This window comes from Dermacentor silvarum, chromosome 1, assembly GCF_013339745.2.
Source record: "Dermacentor silvarum isolate Dsil-2018 chromosome 1, BIME_Dsil_1.4, whole genome shotgun sequence".
NCBI lineage: Eukaryota > Metazoa > Arthropoda > Arachnida > Ixodida > Ixodidae > Dermacentor > Dermacentor silvarum.
In genome coordinates this window covers 297114834-297138401 of record NC_051154.1, presented here as the reverse complement: position 1 = coordinate 297138401, position 23568 = coordinate 297114834, and the positions used below count along the sequence as shown (strand labels likewise).

The 23568-nt window shown below is 47.6% G+C and overlaps 1 protein-coding gene across 1 annotated transcript in view; it reads right to left on the bottom strand.

Moving 5' to 3' along the window:
* Window positions 1-23568, bottom strand: part of LOC119437244 (uncharacterized) — a 63188-nt gene that overhangs the window by 5145 nt on the left and 34475 nt on the right. The window contains exons 6-8 of the mRNA XM_037704285.2: window positions 22221-22552; window positions 7320-7531; window positions 4723-4917 (exon numbers count right to left, since the gene is read on the bottom strand). Coding sequence (XP_037560213.1) covers window positions 4723-4917; window positions 7320-7531; window positions 22221-22552 — 739 coding nt within the window. The remainder of the gene's footprint in view (window positions 1-4722; window positions 4918-7319; window positions 7532-22220; window positions 22553-23568) is intronic.

Genomic DNA, 23568 nt, shown 5'->3' with positions numbered 1-23568 from the left:
AGGCGACGCGAATTACACGATATAACGTGATGCTACATATTAACTGAGAAGATCACTCTTTTGGATCCCACAATTTGCTGAACGTACCCGAGTTCCGCAGCTGTAAACAAAAACATCGATTGTCTTTGTCCTCTACTTCGCAACTCTTATGTAGTGTAGTATCGTACGACGTTTCTTGCATCTGGTGCAGTCTTTGGATCATATCAAAGGTACGATATAGGATAGCAATAAACTTTATTTGTTCAGCGGTTAAGGCTGTTGGTGCCCGGGGCTAGGCTGTCAGGGGTCCATCGCCGGAGAAAAATCTTTCGAGATCCTCGGCAATGGTCCTGGCCCGCTGGACGGCCCACTCCTGGTCCTCGAGTGCCTCGCTGAGGAGGGCGGCTTGCCATCTCTCAGCGAGGCGCCCCGCTTCAGAGGGTCCTGCTGTTATCTTCCCCCTTCCTCTTGGTCCTTCTTCAGGGCGTTGACATTCCCAAAGTATATGGGCCATATCAGCCCGTTCGTGCTCGCACCACGGGCAGCCGGGCGACGGGTGCAGCGCGGGCCACAGGCGGTGCAGGTGGTAGGGGTTGGTGAAAGTGCCCGTCTGCAACCGCCTCAGGTCGACTGCCTGGGACCTGTCCAGCCTCCCGTGGGGTTGTGGATATGTTATACGTTCTTTCCTGTAGTGTGCAAGAACCTCTCGGTACGAGGCCGGAAACTCCGCGATATCACAGTCGGCGTCCCCGTGGCCCCCAGCTCCGTCCGCCGCGATTTGGGTTGTGTTGGTAATTCCTCCACTGGGGTCCCGCACAACAACGGCGGCTGCCCTCTGGGTGATCGCGTCGCGGCGGGTAAGTTGCCTCGCGACGAGATGGGCACGCTCGTTGTGGTTGGGTGGGATGCCGGTGTGTTTTCGGCCGTTAGCATTGTTGTTGTTGCGGCTGTTGTCTTCTTTAGTACCAAGCTCCCTGACGTGCGCGGGGAACCACTTGAGGGACTTGTTCGTAATCCTGCCGGACACGAAGTCTCCGGCTCTGGCGTTGAGCATGCGCGCCACATCCGCGGACACCCAACCTTTGGTGTAGTTCCGGATCGCTGATTTGGAGTCGCTTATGATCAGGCTATCCTCCGTACCTCCGTGGAGTACCGCGACGGCTATGGCCATCTCCTCCGCTGCTTTCGGCCGACGGCAGCCTAGCTGATGCCGTGACTCGGATCCTTCCCTTCGTATCTACGACCGCCATGCAGAAGGCGGGCTCCGCCGCGTCGGCCGGCCGTGTCGTTGATGTTGCTGCTGTTGCTGCTGCCGTTTTTGTCGTAGTAGTAGTAGTGATGGTGGTGTTGGCATCCCCGGTTCGTCTCGCACATTTCGTTGTAGTGGCGATGGTGGTCGTCGTCCCTCGGCGCCATCAACGTTACCGGTGGGCCGCGGGTACCTGGCTGCATCGACCAAGAGGACGCCTTCTCGTCTTCCATGCTCCTCGAGGATTGCTACCGCCCTTTGTTTACGTCTTTGCACGTCATGCACCGGGTGCATGTTCTTCGGCATGTTTTCCGTCTGTATGGCGTCGCTGACTTCCGGTAGCAGTGTTTCCTTCAGTTCCCGCGCCTCATGATATCGAATCCCGAGCAGGTCGAGGATTCGTCTTCCCGTTTTGGTGCCCGACAGCCTCTCCAGCTGCGCTATTTTCTGCGCCTCGGCGACATCCTCTAGCGTGTTGTGTACGCCCAGCTCGAGGAACCTGTGAGTTGGCGTGTACTGGGGTACCCCCAGGGCGGTCATGAACGCCCCGCGGATCGCCACGTTCAGCTTGTCGGTTTCGCTCCTGTTCCAGTCGGCATACGCGGCGACGTACGATATATGGCTCAGCGCGTACGCCTGTATCAGCCTCGTCACGTTGTGTTCCTTCATTCCTTTCCTCTTCTTCGTGACCCGCCGCACGAGGTGCGTGGCGGCGGCTACTTTCTTCTGCAGTCGGGAAACCAGCTCGCGGTTGGCACCGTTCTCTTCCAGCCACAGGCCGGAAACTCGCAACTTGGACACCGTCGGTATTCGGGTCCCCTCCCTCGTCGTGACGAGGACGCCCAAACGACGGGCGTCGAGCACGCCCTGCGGGAGGGGTCCTTTCTTGCGCGGTCTGTGGAGTAGGATCTCTGAATTGTCGGGTGAGCAGACGAGTCCCGTGTCTTCAAGGTGCCGCTCCACCTCCCGGACGGCCCGCTGCAGTCGGTCTTGCATTTCTCCAACGCTCGTGTTCTCCGTGACTTTTCAAGTAAAAAAATGCTTATCAAAAGTAAGCATTTTTTTTACTTGAACAGCCTCTAGTAAACCTAGAGCGTATGGTTATTATATAGAGAGCATATCGGGTACACGAGTGGAGGTAAATTTCTCGCGTCCCCCATCTGTGCCCATACATATCAATATTTATTCAGATCTAGGCCTTCTCGATTCTAGGCCGACCCCGAGAATTTGAAAGGTCGAAAAAGCAAAAGCGTTCTTAGAATGTAAGCCGAAAGAAAAGGCATTCAACAGGGAAAGGAACGTGCCGCGTCGTCGAGATGTTGCGATTTCGCAACTCTCGCATTATCAGATTGGCCGGAATTCCCTCCCGTGCCACCGCGACCCTATTCTCTGCCTCACTAAGTGAAGTAGACTTGTCGAAGGCATGTCGAAAACGACAGGCGTCTGAACTTGTTCTGGGCGACGCCTCGAACAGTTTTCGACCTCATTCGGCTGTATGATGATGGCTATACTTTCAGAACGAGCCAACTAGCCCAAACCAAAGTTTCATTTATTATATGCGCTGTGATGGACATTCTCGCTTTCCTTTGTGTGCTGGTGAAAGAAACATCTTTTTTCCACATCATGGCATCGAAATTTCGGCCGTCGGTAGTGCCTGGCATACGGTGGCTAGATGGGTAGGTGTGCCGACCCATAGCCTCCTATATTTTTAAAATATAGGAGGCTATGGCCGACCGAGCGTAGTTCACCCCTTCTCCGCATCATGACGCAAAAGTGGCGCTGCGGACAGTATAACGGCTGAGCTGCGCGCAACGTCGGCGGCGCTGCGTAGACAAGCAGCGTGTTTGATAGTATCGTTGCCTCTGCTCTAGCTGTGAAGTACGCGTTATACAATGCCGTTTTGAGCAGTGCAGGCGACGCCAGAATGGGGATGTTGCTGTCGTCTAGTCAGAAGACACGACATGCTGAAGTGAATTTTCTAGCTTAGCGATTGGTCACATTTATTGGTATAACCGCGGTGCTCCAGCCCATTGCATTAAATACGTAGATGCATTTTTTTCATGCATAAAACAATACTGCAGTGGTTTTATACAGTATATGCAAACGTGTTTACGTGATATTTAGTGATTTCTAACGTTTCAATTTCGAGAAATCCAGCTATTGTGTTTAAAGCTGCCTCAGTTACGGTATTTAAATTGTTAATTAAGAGACGAATTGGGCTGGTAAGTGCATATGGTTCACTGTTTGGTTGCAATAAAATAAAGCAATACGTATTGGGCTACAGTCATGAGTGTGTTTAAAAGACAAGAAACGCTCTCATAACTTGAGTCAGCAGACGCACCAACATAAATAGCCTAGCGCCAGCAAGGTTGGTCCACCACATCATAACATTATTCAATGCACAGGCCCCCGCTTCAGGTGATTACTCTTCTCCCTGTTGCTTTCGCGTGCCATGTTCTTGCCCTTGACAAGAAAGTAAAGGCCTGTAAATGAATAGGACTTCACAACACCGTTTGTGAGCTCTTTCTTGTGCCGCTTACAGCCGATCAAATTCGGAAGATTCAGCTGCAGAAAGGATGCAAAGCTAGTTGGCGATACTGTTCCTTCGTAACTCATTTAAACTGAAGCACAGATTGAAGGCGTCTTCGAGTGTTGCTACCAGTCTATTTAGTGCTTCAGAAGGGAGCAACAGCACTGACCTACTCATTCTGTTGAATTCAGTAATGTCCCTGAGCAATCGGAGCACTTGGTTCTGTGCAGGAACTTCCTTGCTACATAGCCTGCTATATATAATATCATACTAGAGCCACTTTTCTTTTCCCTGTAGCAGCGCAGCGGTGCTCGATGTCGCAGGCGCTGAGCACCTGATGTGCGGCTTGCAAATTTCCAACCTCGAGGGGCTCATGGACGTACGCTTTTCGGTGTACCGCTTGCTCATTAACGTCACCGATACTCAGCAAGCTACTGAGCAGCCCGGGGCGAACATTTCCGCTGTCTTTCTCGCAAATTCAGACCCGACTTGCAGTTGGGAGCGAAGCAGTAAGTCTCCTTGGTGGTCTTCTTTGGTCGAGCAATGCCGCCGCTAATCTCGTTGGTCATTTTTCCGACCTGGAACACTCCACATCGCTTAGGAACTTGCAAACAGTACGAGAGACGCGGAGCTCTTCACCTTTGAAACTGACACGAACAGACGACATACAACTATTGCAATACGGGCTTTATTTTATTATTTTTTTTTGCTCGCCGCCAGCCCCCTGTAGCAGACGACGCGCGCTGCGGAACCGTTCTACTGACCGCAGCGCCAATTTTGCGTCATGAAGCGGAGAAGCGGTGAACTACGCTCCAGACGCGCCGGTCGGCACACCTACCCATCTAGCCACCGTACCTGGCAGTTGCGGGCAAACCTAAGCCAAACCCCGACTTTCGTCATTACTTTTTAGCGTGAAGCATCGGCCCACATTCGAGTAAATACTGTTCTATTGGCTTGAACTTACCTCCCTGCGCCGGAAATTCTCGGCTGTCCAAAACCTCGCCCTCAGCTCCCGGTTGCTGAGGGTACAGCTTTTTAGGACTGTCTGTAGAAGCAGCGGGTGCCGTGCAAGAAGACCATAGGCCTTCGCCGCACGCATCTGAGTGCAGCCCAGAACGAATCCGGCTGCACAGTGCAGAAGTCCTTGGTTGCGCCAGGTCTGCGGCGGGAAAAAAGTCAAGCGATTGTCCTTACTGAAACCATTGCAGCCTTTAGGTCTTCAGGTTCCAGCGCATGCCTTAAAACAACAGAAATTGTAGCTAGATTTCATGTGCATGTGTCTTTGAAGTTATCAAAGATAGGTGGGTGATTTAAAATTGTTGCTTGGCAACAATAATTCGTTTCTTTGCCTTACTTCAACCTGTATTCAGATTTAACAATCTCGCTCAATCTCATCCAATGTTGAGGTGCATTCGGGAGACCGCACCTCAACATTCTAAGGCCGCCATCGCCCTCACCTCAATATTAAATTTCAGGTCAGGTCCTCGACTTCAAAATCATATCTTGACTTCGTGGTCAGGTATTCAACGCGGAATGAGTTCCCGCGCTCAGACCTACATGAACATTTTCTGATGCATTTAAAAGAATTGGTCCAAGATAATTATACAACATATCATTACGTATAATACTTCACGAAAAACTGTTCCCCAAGAATTTCCCACTGTGAGACCAGGTAAGTTAACGTGGTCTATGGCTAATGCAAACTGATTGCCTTGATCGCAAACAATGGTGGCACTGCAAGATTTTTTTCATGACGTCGCCTGCAGAAATCGCCTTCGTCGTCGGTTACACTCTGGCAGGAATCGCTGAATTTTCATTCGTTTTCTCCTGCCTTCGAGAGAGGAAAGAAAGCAAAGGTTTGCTCCCGCACTTTTCACGTGTTTGTATTAGCTTGGGGCTTTCCAACTACTGTCTGTATTTTGTCCGTGTCAATTTTGCACTTCTCACTTGTCAATATTATGTACGGTGAAGGCCCCTTTATAATCAAAGTACATCTGAAGGCTCAATCGCAATATGACGCCAATTAGGTGGCAGTGTAGTGAAACGCGAATTTTTCATTTCGCCCATAATTCCACTGATTTGGTTCTACATGATTAAAATTATTCACTATAAGCTGTTACTCTCAAAGAGTATAGGTGCGCCATGCTGTATCATATTTCGCAATCGTCAAGCCTGCTTTACATTTTCTTCCTGCAAAAAACCTCATGTTCACTTGGTTAGAATCATGAAACTTTCTGTTCAATTTACTTTTACAGAACATGAAACCAGTAACAAAACATTGTTTTGTTATTGCAAAAATAATCGTACAGCGTACTATAAATCACCTTAAGGCTGCCATAGTGCATACTACTTATTAAGCTGGTGTGTTTACGTCCCCTCGCCAGTTCTATTATGTCTAACGCATCAGTTTCTTCTTTCGCCAACAAGAGCAAAGCTCTCTTCTCAATTTCAGTGTCTTCTAAAAGTATGAATATTCGCCACAGAAAGGAAGGTATACCAAAATTTCAAGGTAGAAAAATGGCCAAAGATAGTAACTGAATAACACTATCAAAGCAATTCGTCGGCTACGAAGAAAAGCAATGAAAAAGAGAATTGAATGTATATAATGACATGAACAGGCTTTTAATTCACGCTCTGTGCAGAAACCAAAATATTTCGCGCTCATGCTGAAAGGTTGATAAAGCACAGCTAGGCTATGACAGAAAAAAAAAAATGTCGCAGTTTCACCCGAAAGGCGAAGCATCACTTGCTATAGCAAATTAGTAGAGAGCTATACGGAGTAAGGATAGTAGTTTTATCAGCTGCATAAACTTGGACACATTCGCTTACTAACTGAATTAACAAGCATGATGTCAGCGTGCACAAGCAAACATCGTGACTGCACACAACCACTGTGAAAATGCTGGCGTGAGCGAGCGCGCCAGCAGCAGCGAGCGAAGGTTCGTGCGGTCTATCGCTTCAACGGAAACTGAGCACCGAAAGCACAGCGCATACAAACGTAGCAGCCGCGTTGCAGATCGCTTTCAAGATACGATGTGCGCGACCGCCCGCCGCTGCGCAAAGTACAAGTTGCTCGCAGAGCAGAATCCGAACGCCCTCCCTCCGGCGCTGCCTTCCCCCTTTCCTCCTTTCGCCTGCGAGATTCCAGTTCCCCTTGCGCCCGGTCGCAAGATAGGCATTTGGTGCCGCAGCTAAACGTCGCCTCCCCTCCCTCCTTCCCATCCCCCCCCGGCCTTTCGGGCCACGGAAGACGTCGCTCTTGCTCTCCGCCGTGCATTCGCTCCCCGTGAAGGCGCGCGTCCCTGGCGTGCTTTCACGAGCACATGCAGCATACAGCGCGCGGCAACGATTTTATCGCCCTTGGACTTTATACGGAACCTCACGGCGACGCCGACGGCAGAAATCCACTTAGAGTCTCCATATAATTGCTGTCGCAATGAAATGTATCAACGGGCACGCTAAGCCGCACCACACACACCAATCCATCCTTATCTCACATTGCCCTAAATCATTTCGCAGAAGGCAGAGTAAAACACATGGGCGTGTGAACTGTACACTCACCAGGTTACAGAGGTGTTCATAGTATGGTCCGTCAGCCGCATGCAGAGTTATGGACGTCAGTGCAAAGTTGCGATCCATTGACTCGGCCAGTGCTTGAGCGAAATGTTCTCCGCCGCGGTAGGAATACGAAACCTCCAGCGAGTGCAACCGTCGATTGGTGCAGAGCCAGCCGCTGAACAATTCAACGCTCTTTTCGTCGATATTGCAGCCAGCTGGAAGTAAGAATTGAAAAGCATGTATTCATTCTGTGTCGACATGCCATAAACATTTACCAAAGTGAGGAAAATAAATAAAACACGGGTATATCGCCACCATTCGACGCACACAGCAAGCCTCAGAGCAACCCAACATATATACGAAAGATACTACGAAGTTCCGGGCTTAGGATACGCTCACATCACCGTGTTTATAAACGTATGCCCAAAGCCTGGCAAATGAGTGATTTTAGATTCCGCCCATCATCAAAGCACAACGACTGCGACAGGGAATCGAATGCGCGGCATCGTGCTCATTAGATTACATCAACGCACTAAGTAACGGCTTTCAAAACGACGAGAAACATAGCTGTTGATTAGTACTGTTAAGATAAATTCGGCATATTTCTACGCAATCCCATCCGAACAAGTTTTTTAGCCGGGACACTAACGATTATTGTGTTCACAAGGAAGAGGAGGAGGAAAAGAAGAAACGAAAGGTAGGGAGGGAGGTCAACCAGAGACGCGCGTCCGGTTTGCTACCCTACGCGGGGGCAAGGGGCAAAAGGGATGACAAAAAAAGGAGAGGTAGGGAAGAAAACTATCAGTGCGAACACGTTTGGTTGTCCATCACTTCACGCTTACAATCGGTCACTGAGGCCAGTCAATTTCATGAACTGTTGCAATGCTCGCGTTACCTTCTAGCCTGCGACGCGTGGGGCAATGACACAAAAATCTGATAATGACCTGTCATCTATTAGGTTAAACACACTCAGAAGAACGCCGCGTTCAATGTCACAACCATCACAAAAACACATCACGTGCTCGATCGTCTTTTTGCAGTTGCTTGAGTCAGATAAGTGCGTCCGACATTCCGAAAAGGACGAGCACAGTAAATTTGCACCATGGCGGGAGAAGTGCGATGAAATCGACAGCTTCACTGTAGGATGAAACCGGTGGAGACGTCAGTTTGAGACAATCGGAGTGTTCCATAAAGTTTGAGGCTTGCTTTGAGCAAGTAAACGAAGATGCCTCGCAGCGTCTGCTCTTTACAAGGGTATGAGAACTGTAAAGTTCTTTTATGAGCTGACCAGGCGGCATCATGCCCATTGGAAGATGTCATGTCCTTGCGGGAGGGATTGATGAATAACTTCTCTAGTATCTAACACTAGTTCCTCGTGGATCTGGCGTCGTAAGGCTGATTGCATAATCTGAAGGGCGGCCTTCAAGTAGAAAGAAACAACCGGCTGTCGAGGCTATGCTTGGACGATGTAATTAACCCTAGCTCGTAGGGGCGGCATGTTCTGTTGCTGTAGAGGTCTTTTTGTAGGACACTTTGAACTTGCCATCCTGGCCTTACAGGTCGGAGTCAACAGCGCTTGTGAAGCTGGTGGCTGAGACAGATCTATTACTGTAAATGTGTGTTCTTTCTCCCTGTGCTTCGTCGAATAATAATATCAACCACCTGTTAGGCGTACTGTTAGGCCTCTGTTAGGCGTACTTGTGGTTGTCGTAGGCACCCCCCCCCCTCCCACAGGGGTAAACAGTAATTCAAACATCGGCCTGTTTGGCCAATGCACCAAACTTGGCTGAGAGAGCATGCGTACGCGATGTAAGGGTCTGTACCCAGCCATTTAGCCCAGCACTGCAAAGAATCTGGCTGCAAACCTCTCTTTGAGGATTGCACAATACTATAGGTAGGTATAAAGGTCAGAAAGCACTCGAGATTTGGGAAGCGTTTTGCATCGCACGGAAACTCCTGCGTCAGCGTACCCTATGTTTCTCTGCATAGCTGCGTAAAGAACTACTTGTTAAAAACATGATAACCTGCTATGACGGTGCGCGTGATGTGATGATTTCATTCCCTTCCGGGCGCAGAAACCGTGTTTTTCTTGCCTTTTGCGCTGAACCTGTGTATTGTATATATTGCTTTCCCAGCAATAAACCAGTGGTTGTTAGTTCAGTGCCTTGTCTGCCTACTCACATCGTCCCATCCAAGCGCTGTTTGTTCCAGTCCTAATGTTGTACCAACCAGCCCAGACAAGCACACTCTTTCAGTCCACTGTACAGATGGCGTGTCAATAGGAATACAAGGAAATATAAAGCATCAACCAAGTGTCGAACCCAAGCTTGAAGTACATAGTGATGATTCGATGAATGATTGTTAATTATATCTCTCCATTTCGTTTTCGTCTCCTTTTTCATGTTCATTATTCACTTATTTCGTATATTATTCTTATCGTATTCCACACGCAATAACGTCAAGTTTACCTTCTTTATCATCGACACTTGGCGGAATGTCTTGTTTTACAAAAAATTGAAAAATGTTGCCGATCCCTGAGATATTGCAATTTATGGTGCAATGTGGCTAACTTTCGACTACATTGGCAATAATTACGCTGGTAGCCTTAATTTATTTCACTGAGCGACCACTTCTCGCTCCTTGTGAGCACGGCTGAACCCAGCTTATGGACACCATTGTCTCGCGCGAGCCCTGCTTATTCCAAGTCAACTCGCTCCTTTTCCGTAAAGATTGCCGTACGGCGGCTTTGCCTCAGTATGTTTATATCTACGATCGCACCCTTCACAGCGGTATACTGCAATGTGGTTAATTTTTCGACTATATTGGCGTTAATTAGGCCCCCACCGCTAATTTCATTAACTCTGCGACTAACTCTGGCATCTTGGCTCACGGAGACAAATTTTGATTTCATATGCGACTGTCCACAACGCTCTCTCTTTTTTTGTTTTTCTTTTTTTCTTTTACAGCGAAGTTGTTTATGGCTAAGTTCTGGTGGATCTCGTACGCGGACAAAACAACGCGTGGAACAACAATTAGAAAAAATTTGGCCGATCCTGGGGATTCTGCACAAAGGATCCATGCTCAAAGGCACATATCTCTGTTGGTTTGGGGACCTGTAACGAACCCTTGAAATACCCTTGTCATACGTGGGACCCAAAGAGACAAGAACAACGTGCCGGAGCGATGAACTCTGCTGCCCAAACGCTAGTCTATGACGAGACGTGTCGAAACGTCAGTTATAAAGCTTAATAGTCTACCAACCAATAGGTGTCTCATTCTCTCTTGACATGACCATTTTCCTAGCGACGTCATCACTTGCCCTTAGGAATCGGTTTGGTTACGACCCATGTCGCTCACTCCGAAGAGGAAGAGCGCGCCTTCAAGAAGTGCCGGTGCGCTCAAGAGCGCGAATGGATGCGAAAGCGACGAGAAGCCAAAAGCGCAGCAGCCTAACCTGTTGCGGCCGATGGTGCAAGGTGGTGTGAATCTAGTCGCCTAAACTCGCTTTCACTCGTACATACAGCATACGGCGCGTGGTGATACAATGAAGTGATGTGTTGTCTCTTCAACCATTTATCGCAACCACCCAAATAAAAAAATACAAAAAATAAAACCGACATCGTTGCTGGTCATCCGTCTTCCCATAGTGGATGGTCGCTGAATATTTTCTAAAGAGCTCTGAAGGAAGATGAGACAAAGACAATATTTCTACCAGTTAGGATTTTATGGTGGAACAAATTCAGCGAAAACACCCTTGACAAACCACAAAGAAGAGACGAAGCCAGCACTGGCGCTGTCTCGTCTCTTCTTTGTGGTTTGTCCCGGGTGTTTGCAACAAACGAGGACATAGTGTAATCCAGTAAAGTGGAATATATATTCAGATATATACAAGACAAACGAATGTAAGTTATGTGGCTCAAGAGGAACTCTTGAGCATATGTTGTGAGAATGCCAAGGCCTGTCAAGTAGCAAGGGGGAGACAGCCTCTAGCGAAAGCCTCCGCGCACGTTGGTGTCTGCTCAGCTCAACTGTGGTCAACGTGGGCAGTCCTGTGGGCAGTCCAACAGGACGACGACGCGGCCAGAGCCCAAGGGCTCGTAGCAGACGCCTAGGCAGGGTGAAGCCCACCCTATTGACTTGCCGTACAAAAATTAAGTTTTTACCTACCTACCTTATTATACTATTTACCGAAAAGCCCCAACCAATGTATTACTCTAGTTTTTAGGACTTTGCGAAATAGTCAAGCACTCGGGCTCTGAGGAAATTCATGTCACAGTCTCGCACTGCGCATGCCGACTGATGATGAATGTGGTGTTTTGTGGCGCAAGAGCTTAGTGTGACCAAAGAGCGCCTGGTCAGTGTTAATGAGTCGGCAGTGAAGCGATGAATTAGGAGAGGTACATATTACTCGGCTGTAAAGGGCCTAAAAACAGACGCTGTATAGTGCGTAAAATATATATGTAATAAGGCTATGGCTATAATTAATGATTCATCGTAAGGATCGTAACAACGCAAACAAGACACGGACAAAAGGAAGGAAACACGACAACACGGCGCTGTGTGTTGTGTTTCCTTCCTTATGTCCGTGTCTTGTTTGCGCTGTTACGATCCTTACGATGAATCTCAACCAACTGGGCCAACTTGCCGTCTTGTATAATTAATGAGGTGTTCTATGAACACGAAAGGTACACTGTGAAATATTATGTTATGATAAACTAATATATGTTGGAGGCAAACATTTGCAAGCAGCACTACTGCCTTAATAGAGTCCTTGATATGTACGCAAGGGCCTGGAGGCATGTGCTATACCGAACACTACTATCACAGCAACATCCTGTGACAAGAGGATGCGCTACGAATTTCTTGGGCTAATGACACGTAACACGACATTGTTCAAGAAACCTGGCACTGCTTTGATCTCACAAAACGATTCTACACCAAGAAATATTACAGGATGCATAGGGATGTGCTGCCGGTATGTTGGAGGAAAGTTCCTCTCAGCTGCTGCTTCCCTTCACTCCAGGAGGATGTAGAGCACGGTCAGCCTCTCACCACATCTACCACAAGTTGGAGGTTCATTACCAGTCAGCAAAAAACGGTGGCTGTCATGCGGGTGTCCTACCCCGAGTCAAGAGATAGCGACATGATTTTGTCGTGTTTTCACTGTGGAGGGCCTGGAACCTAACTGGTTGGCACCGGTTTCCGGATGTAAGCCGTCAAACTTGCGGTAAAAACGCACTTTTGTTCTACTTACATTTTGAAGAAACAGCTGTTTTATGCATTGAAGCACAAAATTAACTGGAAGGCCAATGCATTGCGCCCGACATTTTGAAAATTACTGTCTCGAAAGTCGTGTAGTCCTGAAAATTCGTTCCAAGTGGATATGCCTTGTATACTCACTAGCGACCGTTCGAAGCTTGAAATATGTTGTACAATAATTAAAAATTTATTTTAATCCTGTGAATTATTATATTAGTCATTTTGATTTCTCGTAGAAGTAATGGCTACCTCATCGAGTTATTTAGTAAGGGTTAGCATCGTGTTATCGGTCAGAGGCAATTTTTCTTTAAAAGTGGTGCAGCTAAAAAACCGAACGACATGCTGGGGAGAAATACGTTGTGCTAAGAACGAAATAAAGCCAAGTGCTGGGTTTCTGCGCCTTGAGAGTCTAATATATATATATATATAATGATTTGATTACCTTATGTGTTTCACAGCCAACAAAAGTGCATAGGCCTCAGCAGTAAAGATACTTGTTTCCACGTGCAGGTCATCGGTCACCTAGAAGAATGGACCCATTGCTGCATCAAACATGCTGGCATGCGACTTAGAAGCGTCAGTGTAAACTTCTGTGCACATGTACTTCGACTCAAGTTCTGGGAAATGCATTCGAATATGGGCATCTGGATCACATCGTATGAGCTGCCACTGCCACGGCAGGCAACGGCTTCGCTAGGACCATCAGGCTATGCTCAAGAATTGATACTCCCATTTCATCAGGAAGTTTTCTTACGCGCAGAGAGAAGGGTTCTCTAGCTGCAGGTCGATTATTGAACAGCGTTGCAGATGACATGTCCTTTACGGTTACGTAAAAGGGACGGTTGCGGTTTACGTTCTTTCAGAAAGTACATGAAACTAGAGTGCGGCGTTTAAAGATGAAGCAAAAAGCAACGACTTGTTAGATTCAACCTAGAGATTCATGCAACACTTGTCCTGAAGAAGACCGGAACCTTCAGGACAACTCCTAGGTCATGTTCTAGGTGGTGGAAAGCATCCAGCATTTTCAAGGCGCTAGAAGGACTCGATTCATACACTATGGCCCCGTAATCGAAGTGTGCCCGAATGCGGCTTATATAAAGGTTTATGAGGCACTTCCTGTCACTACCCCAAGTTGTGTAACATGGTTTTTAGAATGTTCAGTTCTTAGGCATTTGTTCGTAAGATACTTCAGGTGTGGAATAAAGGTTAACATCGTGTCTAAAACGATGCCTAAATGTGTACTCTGTCCACAGGTACGTGTCAACCATGCAGGTCAATATGGGTGTCTGATACCAAGCCTCTATTTCTTCAATAAATGAGACAGGAAGTTTTCAAGGGGTTTAGCTTAATTACATTCCTCTGTGCCCATATCGACAATTTGTTCAGGCCAAGCTGAACCTGCCGTTCTCAGATTGATAGTTTACAGGATTTAAATCCCATCTGCACGTCATCAACATAGGTGGAATAAAACATACTTCGTGGAATAAATGAATGTAACGAATTCATTTCTGCCATGAAAAGCGTACAACTATGTACACCACTACGTGGTATCCCAGTCTCCTGGATATAGGGCCTGGACAGGGAATACCGAACTCTAACACGCAACGTGTTATTCGATAAATTACTTTCTATAACGTTAAGCATGTTGCCACGAAAACATTTCCTTGATATCTCACAATATTGCGTAATACCAGGTGGTGTCATAAGCCCTTTCGATATCAAAGAAGACTGCGGGTTGAGGTGGTAACTTGTGGATCAACCTTCTCTAAATCCACATTAATATGGGTCAAGCAATTTGATTCGAGAAAGAGTATTAGGCGGCGATTAATGTTTTTTTGTTTCGAAGAGCTTACAAAGGCAGCTTGTTAGCGCTATAGGCCGGTAATTTGTGATAGGAGATGGATCCTTAGCCTGTTTAATAAAGGGAGTACAATCGCCTCTTTCCATGCTATCGGCATGTATCCTTTTGCCCAGATTGTGTTGAAGAGGGACAGCAGAGTATTTTGTGTATCAGGGTGCAAGTGTTTTGTTATTATCTACACAGATCTGATCTATTCCAGGAGCAGACTTCACACAAGCATTTAAAGATGCGAGGAGCTCGGCTATGCGAAATGGACGTTTCTATTGCTCACCTCCAGTGCATTTGCCATTCAATGCCTTAATTTCTGCTATATTCCTGTGCGTCAGAGAAGATTCGGAGTAATGTTATCAACTGGAAACACGCTCGAAATGCTCTCTAAGGGCACCTGGCCTGGTCTTCAAGACTCTGGCCTTGATCTTCTACTAAAGGCAAATGGTTACAAGGCCCATATAATAATTTTGTTACTGTGTTCCATACTTTTCTTTCTTGCGTGTATGAATTATTGCCTCAAATGTACTTTTGCCAGCTTTCCCTTCTAGCAGTACGTCATTGTTCACCCGCTAGTGATTTTACATGTTTAGAGCTTGTGAGGTTCTTCGCCTTTGGAAAGTCACGTGGGAGACACCACGCCTTACACTTATTCCTTCGTGCTTCCATACATCCCTCAGTCCACCAGGGAATGCGTTGTTTAGAAGTCGAGGTTGTAGTTTGTTGAATACATATTCACGTGGCATTAGTTATAAACGCTTTTAGCTATGACACTTCATCAATACCGAGGACACGGTTCTCATCCCTTGTCAACTGGATAAGTTCGCGAAACAGCTTAAAGTCGCCTGAATACTTTTTATCTGAGAAATTGGGGGTAGCATTCATCTGGTTTTGTTAGGTTTAAAACAATCGGCAAGTGATCATTTCCGTAAGGGTGCTTTATGACGTTCAACTCTAAGTACTGGCATGAGTGTGCCTGATGCTATAATTGTCTATCGAGGAGAATGTATTACGTGCAACCCTATAGAATCTGGACTCCTGACTAAGCAAGCATGCACCTGATGAAAAAAGTAGATTTTATGCTAGGCAACCTCTTCACAACGACAGTCTCCCCACAGCGTGCTATGAGCGTTCGCATCTCCTACGCCTATATAGGCTTCCAGAAGTTCATCGATAAGGCTCTGAAATTTTGTTCTCTGATGGTGATAGCTGGGAGTGATGCTAATGAAGTGACTGTCAAAAGCTTATCGAACAGCAGTGCTCTGACAGCAACTGCTTCAATGGACGTTCGAAAATGTAATTCCTGGCAAGCAACCCCTTAATTATCGCCCCACCACCCGACGAGGCACAAGCATCGTCGCGCTTTTCTGAAAAATGGCACATTCTCAGAAACTGAATATCTTTGGTGAACACAGCATTCTTAGCTTAGTTTTAAAGAAGGTGTTTAACATTAACTAGATTGTAGAGAACTCCCCTAATATTCCACTGTAATATTCGCATGTCCATATTGCGAAAGAGGTATGTGCTGTCTGTCATATACGAAAGCTAACTCGGGGACCTTTCGGGCCCTGTAATGCGGGCTTTTTCTCTTTAGAGTGGCCGAGAAATTACTGACACTGTTTCGGCGCTGGTGATGCAGTTTGAATGGGAGTCGCGTACATCGCCTCTTGCTGGATGTTGGCGCAACCCGCTCTTGCGAGCGATGCGTTCGCCTTGAAGGCGTGGCCTAGAGACGAGACCTTTCAGGCCACCAACCAAGAGGCTGATGGGCCCTGCCTAAATGGTCGGTCAGCGCTGGATGCACCCGCCGAGTGGGCTGGTTGAACAACCATGGTCCACATGTTCTGTGGAACGGGCTGAAGCCGGAAGCCTGCTGCGGCCCTGCCCCCTTAGGACCACATCAGCATACCCTACGTACGGGGAAAATGAGGAGCTTTTTCGCGCTTTGAAGATGTTTTGTTTTGCTGTTATATTTTTTCTCTTTTCCACGTGGGACAAGATCGGGAGTAAGCTGCGTGGATGCAGTGGCAGTTAGCGCAATGAAGTATGCCATCGCTGTTGTCAGAGGGGGGCTCATGCTGACCCCCCCCCCCCCCCCTTGCACAGGTTGGCGGCTTCTGCAGCTTTGTAAACTGTGGCCATATCGTTGACATTTGAATCACGTTAGATGTTTCGGAGGCACGGCCTGACGTGTATCTGTATCCTGCCTCGATGGTTTCGGGCAGCAGACTGGACCCAAATGTTAGTGTGCGATGTCCCGCTGGAGTTATTTTGTCTCCTCATTCTCATTCTTTGGGCATTAATCACGTTCTCATCACTCCATCCTTCTATAACCTCTGCCTCTGTCAGTTCAATAGCCATCTTCTGAAATGACACGTCGAACAGTGTTCATTATGCGGTGTTTGGTTACGGTCACCAGGACGTCCCCAAGTAACACGTTTGGATAGCTTTTGCTACTGCTTCTTGTAGTTTAGTTCCAACAGACTGTCACCACTGGCCATCTTCGTGGTCTCTTAACCCGACACTACAGAGTATATCAGTATTTTGCTATGAGAAAAGGTGAAACCATTCTTGCTGTCGTTTCTGTCTTGTCACTGTGCACTGCATGATATCTGGGAAATTTTGTTTTTGTGTTTGCCAAGGAACTGGAAAACATCGGGCGCTTTCTTTTCTGAGGACGACCTGTAAGTCTACGAACTCGTTCTGCCATAGATATATGCATGTGTTCAGGAGGGATGCGAGCCACCTGCTACTGAGTCCAACGAGGGGACGCGACTGGATTATGTTCGATGTGTGCCCCATCTACAACTCTCTTTTAACCCAGTATGTATAACCAAAGGTCGCTGTGACACACAAAGTTAACCCCTGTGACCTGGAATAGAAGGCAGGAGCGATGTAAAGGTAAAAGAAAAAATATAGCAGTTTCACCGGAAAGGCGAAGCATCAATTGCGATAGCAAATTAGTAGAGAGCTTTATGGAGTAAGGATAGTAGTTTTATCAGCTGGATAAACTTGCACACATTCGCTTACTAACTGAATTAACAAGCATGACGTCAACGCGCACAAGCAAACATGAACAGATCACACTCGATGACAGCACACAACCGCTGTGAAAACGCTGGCGTGAGCGAGCGCGCCAGCAGCAGCAAGCGAAGGTTCGTGCGGTCTATCGCTTCAACGGGAACTGAGCGTCGAAAGCACAGCGCATACAAAGGTAGGAGCCATGTTGCAGGTCGCTTTCAAGACACGAGGTGCGCGACCGCCCGCCGCCGCGCAAAGTACAAGTTGCTCGCAGAGCGGAAGCCGACTACGTACGCACTTCAACAAACTTTGAAAGCGCCTCAAGTTACATTTTTCGCTTAAAATATAATGGCAAAGCTCTAAGCAAGGTGGTAAATGGCCATCATTTTTGCAAGAAAATCGGAGATAGTGGAGCGACAAGTTTTGGACACTCTGCGTGAAATGACCGCTATAAAGTTAAGTTATTGGGTTGTAGGCCAAAACCACGATCTGATTATGAGGCACGCCGTACTGGGGGACTCCGGAAATTTGGACCACCTGGGGTTCTTTAACGTGCACCTAAATCTCTGTACAAAGGTGTTTTCGCATTTCGCCCCCATCGAAATGCGGCCGCCGTTGCAGGGATTCATTCCCGCGACCTCGTGCTCAGCAGCCCAACACCATAGCCACTGAGCAATTACGGCGGGTTCCTATAATGTTGTGCGCGAAAAAAAAACATTAGGCAAAAGTAAGCGTCTTGTTTTATCCCTTCTTGCCCGTGTACGTGCTTTCCTGCGCTGTTTAACCAGCTTGAAAAACAAAATCCGCAGTATCATTCGACAGGTTTAAACTGGCGTTGCAATTTATTTCTTTGAAAGTAAACACTTATTCGTTGAAATCTATTGGAATGCTATGACGTGCACCAGACAATATCAACTCACCTTTTCTCGCTCATTCTAAAATGGTTTCTGTGTGGCTTGGTGAAGCAACTAAAACGACAGACACCGACCAAAATAAAAGCTAAAAAATAATAAAAACTGAGTAAAAGACGTTTCGGCTTCGCTACGGAAGCCTTGTTCACAATGGGGTGAAGGAAAATTCGTTGCAGCTTATGTACTCTTGAGCACGTGACGCAAACAGCGCGTGTACGACTGGGGGAGGGTTCCCTCACTTCGATTGAGCGTGTGACGTCTTTTCTTATCTCCAACGACTCTAGATATAGACGTGATTTCAAGTTTCTTTCTTCGCCGATAATTCTTGACTTTTCCCAGTCAATCTGGTGGCCTGTTTCATCCGTATGTTCGGCAAGGGCATTCGAAACTATTCGTTTCTTTTCGACATCGTTCTGATGCTGCCGCAGTCTCTGAAGTTGCCCGATTCACAGATGTATGCGTAGTCGCAATCTGCGCACGGTATCTTGTAGACCACGCCAGGAAACGATTATCTCGGAAGCTTGTCCTTACCGCCCACGAGTGCGTGCCTCAGCTTACAGATAGGCACGTGTGCTACCTCAACGTCATAAGTGCGCAGCACACGAGACAAGGCCTCGCTTATCCCAGGAGCGTAGGGTATGGCAGCACGTTTTCTTGGTCGGGGATTAGCCGGTCGGACGGAATCAGATAGGCGGTGTTGCACAGCATTAAAAAACGAAGTGGGATAGCCGCTTGCCGAGAGATCGCCACGCACGCGGTCCAAGTCTGTGGAACGGCCTTCTGCTTCGGTGCAAATGCGGTTCGCACGGTTGAACAGGGAGGCAACAACCGACGTTTTGTGAGCGACCGGATGAACGGAATGAAAGTTTAGGTAGCGGCCAGTGTGAGTTTCCTTTCGGTATAGGCTAAACGAAAGCGCTCCATCGCATCTGCTGACAAGCACATCCAAAAATGGGAGACTATTGTCGACCTCCGTTTCTACTGTGAATTGGATGGCGTTTTCCTGACTGTCTAGGTGCGCAGTGAACGAAGTCAAAGCGCTGCGCCGAATCACGCAGAAACAGTCGTCCACATAGCGCATAAAAACTCTTGGCCTGGGACTGAAGGAAGCGAGCGCACGACTTTCCAGCCATTCTATCGTCAGATTGGCCGCAGTCACTGTGACGGAGGCACCCATTGCCGTACCGTGGACTTGCCTGTAGAAGACCTTGTCGAAGCAGAAGTACGTGTTTCCAAGGCAAAAGCAGAGGAGCCTCTTGAGGTCAGGCACGTCAACGGGCGACCTGTCTGGCAAAGTCCTGTCAGATTCTAAAGCAGAAGTGCATGCTTCCACAGCCATGTCAGTCGGAATTGAGGTAAACAGCGACATCACGTCGAAAGAAACCATCACCTCGTCGTCGTCTAGTGTCACGTCACGAACTTTTTCAATAAAGTCGCAGGAGTTGCTCACATGCGTGGAGCCCTTTCCGACGAGTGGAGACAGGATCTTGTGCAGGTATCCGGATAACTTGTAGAGAGGGGAGGGGGTGTGGGGAGGGGGTGTACACCCGCTCCCCTCTACAAATTGACGCTCCCCGTTGACGTGCCTGACCTCAAGAGGCTCCTCTGCTTTTGCCTTGGAAACACGTACTTCTGCTTCGACAAGGTCTTCTACAGGCTAGTCCACGGTACGGCAATGGGTGCCTCCGCCTCAGTGACTGCCGGCCAATCTGACGATGGAATGGCTGGAAAGTCGTGCGCGCGCTTCCTTCAGTCCCAGGGCAAGAGTTTTTCTGTGCTATGTGGACGACTGTTTCTGCGTGATTCGGCGCAGGGCTTTGACTTCGTTCACTGCGCACCTAAACAGTCAGGAAAAGGCCATCCAATTCACAGTAGAAACGGAGGTCGACAATAGTCTCCCATTTTTGGATGTGCTTGTCAGCAGATGCGATGGAGCGCTTTCGTTTAGCGTATACCGAAAGGAAACTCACACTGGCCACTACCTAAACTTTCATTCCGTTCATCCGGACGCTCACAAAAGGTCGGTTGTTGCCTCCCTGTTCAACCGTGCGAACCGCATTTACACCTAAGCAGAAGGCCGTTCCACAGACTTGGACCACGTGCGTGGCGATCTCTCGGCAAGCGGCTATCCCACTTCGTTTTTTAATGCTGTGCAACACCGCCTATCTGATTCCGTCCGACCGGCTAATCCCCGACGAAGAAAACGTGCTGCCATACCCTACGTTCCTGGGATAAGCGAGGCCTTGTCTCGTGTGCTGCGCACTTATGACGTTGAGGTAGCACACGTGCCTATCTGTAAGCTGAGGCACGCACTCGTGGGCGGTAAGGACAATCTTCCGAGATAATCGTTTCCTGGCGTGGTCTAAAAGATACCCTGCGCAGATTGAGACTACGCATACATCGGTGAATCGGGCAACTTCAAACAGACTGCGGCAGCATCAGAACGATATCGAAAAGAAACGAATAGTTTCGAATGCCCTTGCCGAACATACGGATGCAACAGGCCACCAGATTCACTGGGAAAAGTCAAGAATTATCGGCCAAGAAAGAAACTTGAAACCACATCTCTATCTAGAGTCGGAGATACAAAAAACACGTCACATGCTCAATCGAAGTAAGGGAACCTTCCCCCAGTCGTACACGCGCTGTTTGCGTCACGTGCTCAAGAGTACATAAGCTGCAACGAATTTTCCTTCACCCCATTGTGAACAAGGCTTCCGTAGCGAAGCCAAAACGTCTTTTACTCAGTTTTTATTATTTTTTAGCTTTTATTTGGGTCGGTGTATGTCGTTTTAGTTGCTTCATGTTTCATCCCGACCAGACGGGCTTCCGTCGAACCCTCGATTTCATTTGTGTGGCTTGGTATACAGCGTTTCGAATAAAGTGCAATTGAATTTTTCTTTACTGCTTGAAGCCTACGGTTGAATACTTGTTCTACGTGTTGTTAAATTTTGTGATTTGAAGTAAATGCTACTGCAGCTACTTACCCGAGCCCTGCGGCACTGCACTCAATGTACCCCGAACGGTTCCCAAGCCCGGACTGCCCCATGTGTGGTGGTTATACGGACTTAGAGCATGTCCTGTGGGGCTGCGCCTCTACCGGTCCCCCTTTCACCCAAGAGGAAATGATCAAGCTTATTATGGTCCAGGATGAGACGTCAAATCCTGGCAGTCCAGAGGGCCCGCGAGAGGGCCGTCAGGTTTCTCTTGATGGTCCCCAAGTGGGCGTAGCCAGGTGACGTTTAGTTTACTCGCGTCTATTGTGGACCGATTAAAGTTGTTTCACTCACTCACTCACTCACTGCTGCTACTAAGTTTAATACACTTATAGAGTGTTCACGTAACGTGACGCACAGATATTATCACTATGGAAGTACGAAAACATTGCGGCCACGATGACTTCAGTGCACCATAGTATCACGAACACATCGTTTCGCTTTCGGTGGCGACTGTTCTTGACTGAATTATTACTGTTATCGGTTTGTCTCTGTCGTGCCGTCACGTTTCTTGTTTACGCAGCTTCTCGGCGTCCTAGTACGCCAAGATGGCGGCCACAGTGGCGGTAATGAAAGCCATGTAGAAAAGATTCGTGCTCTAAGCGAACAGCGTGATGTCGAATACGCGTGTTACGATGCAGTACGCATTTCCATGCATACCTAGTAGATGTCGCATGAAAGATACTGAAATGAAAATGGCGTAAGCGATTATACAGTCGTTCGTTTTCTTTATTTTATGGAACCAGTCGACGAAAAATCGTGCGTGTTTTTCCGCAATCCAGCCCGCAGTATAATACTCACAGCCCACAGAATTACAGGAAAAGCCACATTTCTCTAAATTATGTCTGACTGCCGTGTTTTAACTTACCATATATGTAGAGATGCTCGATGCTACTGTTGTCCACTAGGCCGTGGAAAACAGCGGTCACTAATTCTGGATCGTTCTTGATTTCCACGTGGAGCATCCGTAGCCTGCGCGTAGAGGCCAGGTACGAAGCCAGGTAGTGTCTGACTTCAGGGCAGGAGTTCGCACAAGGCCGTAGCTCAAGCCATCTGATGCGGTCACCACCGTCGCCGGCTAGCACCCGACACAAGTTGTTAAGCGAAATGGTGCAGATAGTGCTGGAGCACAGCGGTTGTTTGGCCGGGACTTGCCTCGCGGGAATCATGGGGAGAAACGGTCCTTCAAGGAAACTGCACCTACGCCGGAGGGGAAAGGTTATTGGCGTTTGGTTTGCAGGCGTTAATGTCTGCACGTGAACAAATACTATAAGGGACGCGCATTTATGCTCGTGTGAAGAAAAAGGCCACTGAGCCTAGAAAGTGCTGTAAATGAGTTTTAGAGGTTCCGGCTTCCGGTTCCGATGGGGAATCCTTGTGCACGAAACGTATACTGCTCGAAATGATGAGCTTTAGTATGCGCCTAGGTACCCCACCTAGCTTGAGTGTGCAGGCACAATATTGCTATCGTTGCAATTAAACTTTTTTTTCCACTAGCATGTGTGAGCCACAAACTTGAGATACTGCAGTGAGATCAAGTTTCTTTGCTTGCAAATTACGGAAACCTGCGCCGTTAGTCTCTTGATTACTAAGCTGCGACGCGTTCAGCAAGTGCAATGGCGGCAGGACTTCTTTCTTGACATTCGTGTGCTTTTCCAGCTGTTCTTAAAATTTCAACGCTTTCAATGACGTCATGATAGTCGCAGTTACCGGATCTTATTTTAACAGCATGCTTTAACCTTCCACCAGCATACTTATGCATAAGTCAGGTACTAAATATAGGTTGAGCACGTTGTCCAGAGACGTTTGTGATCAAGTTGGACGTGCATAAGCTGAGACCTCTAACATGTATTAAACACTCGTTTTTGGTACTCGATCAGACGAGTTGTACAACCATGTATTACAAGGTATTTACTGAGTGCGAACTGATCCTCTTACCGAACATTGAGATGAACAAGTTACAGGGTAAATAAAAGAAAACAAAAAGAAGAATGTCTTCTGTGATTACTACCTTATGCGAATTATAAGGGATTGTTAGGACAGCACAGTAAAAATTGCAATACTTTTCCACATGATATACATGTAATTGTCGTGCACCTAAAATCAATTTGCGTCTAATGAACACTTAATAAAGACTGAAGCCGTTTTATCACTTGCGATCGCGAACTCCATAACTTTGCAGTGCGTGTGCAGCATATATGGTGGTAAATGTTAGC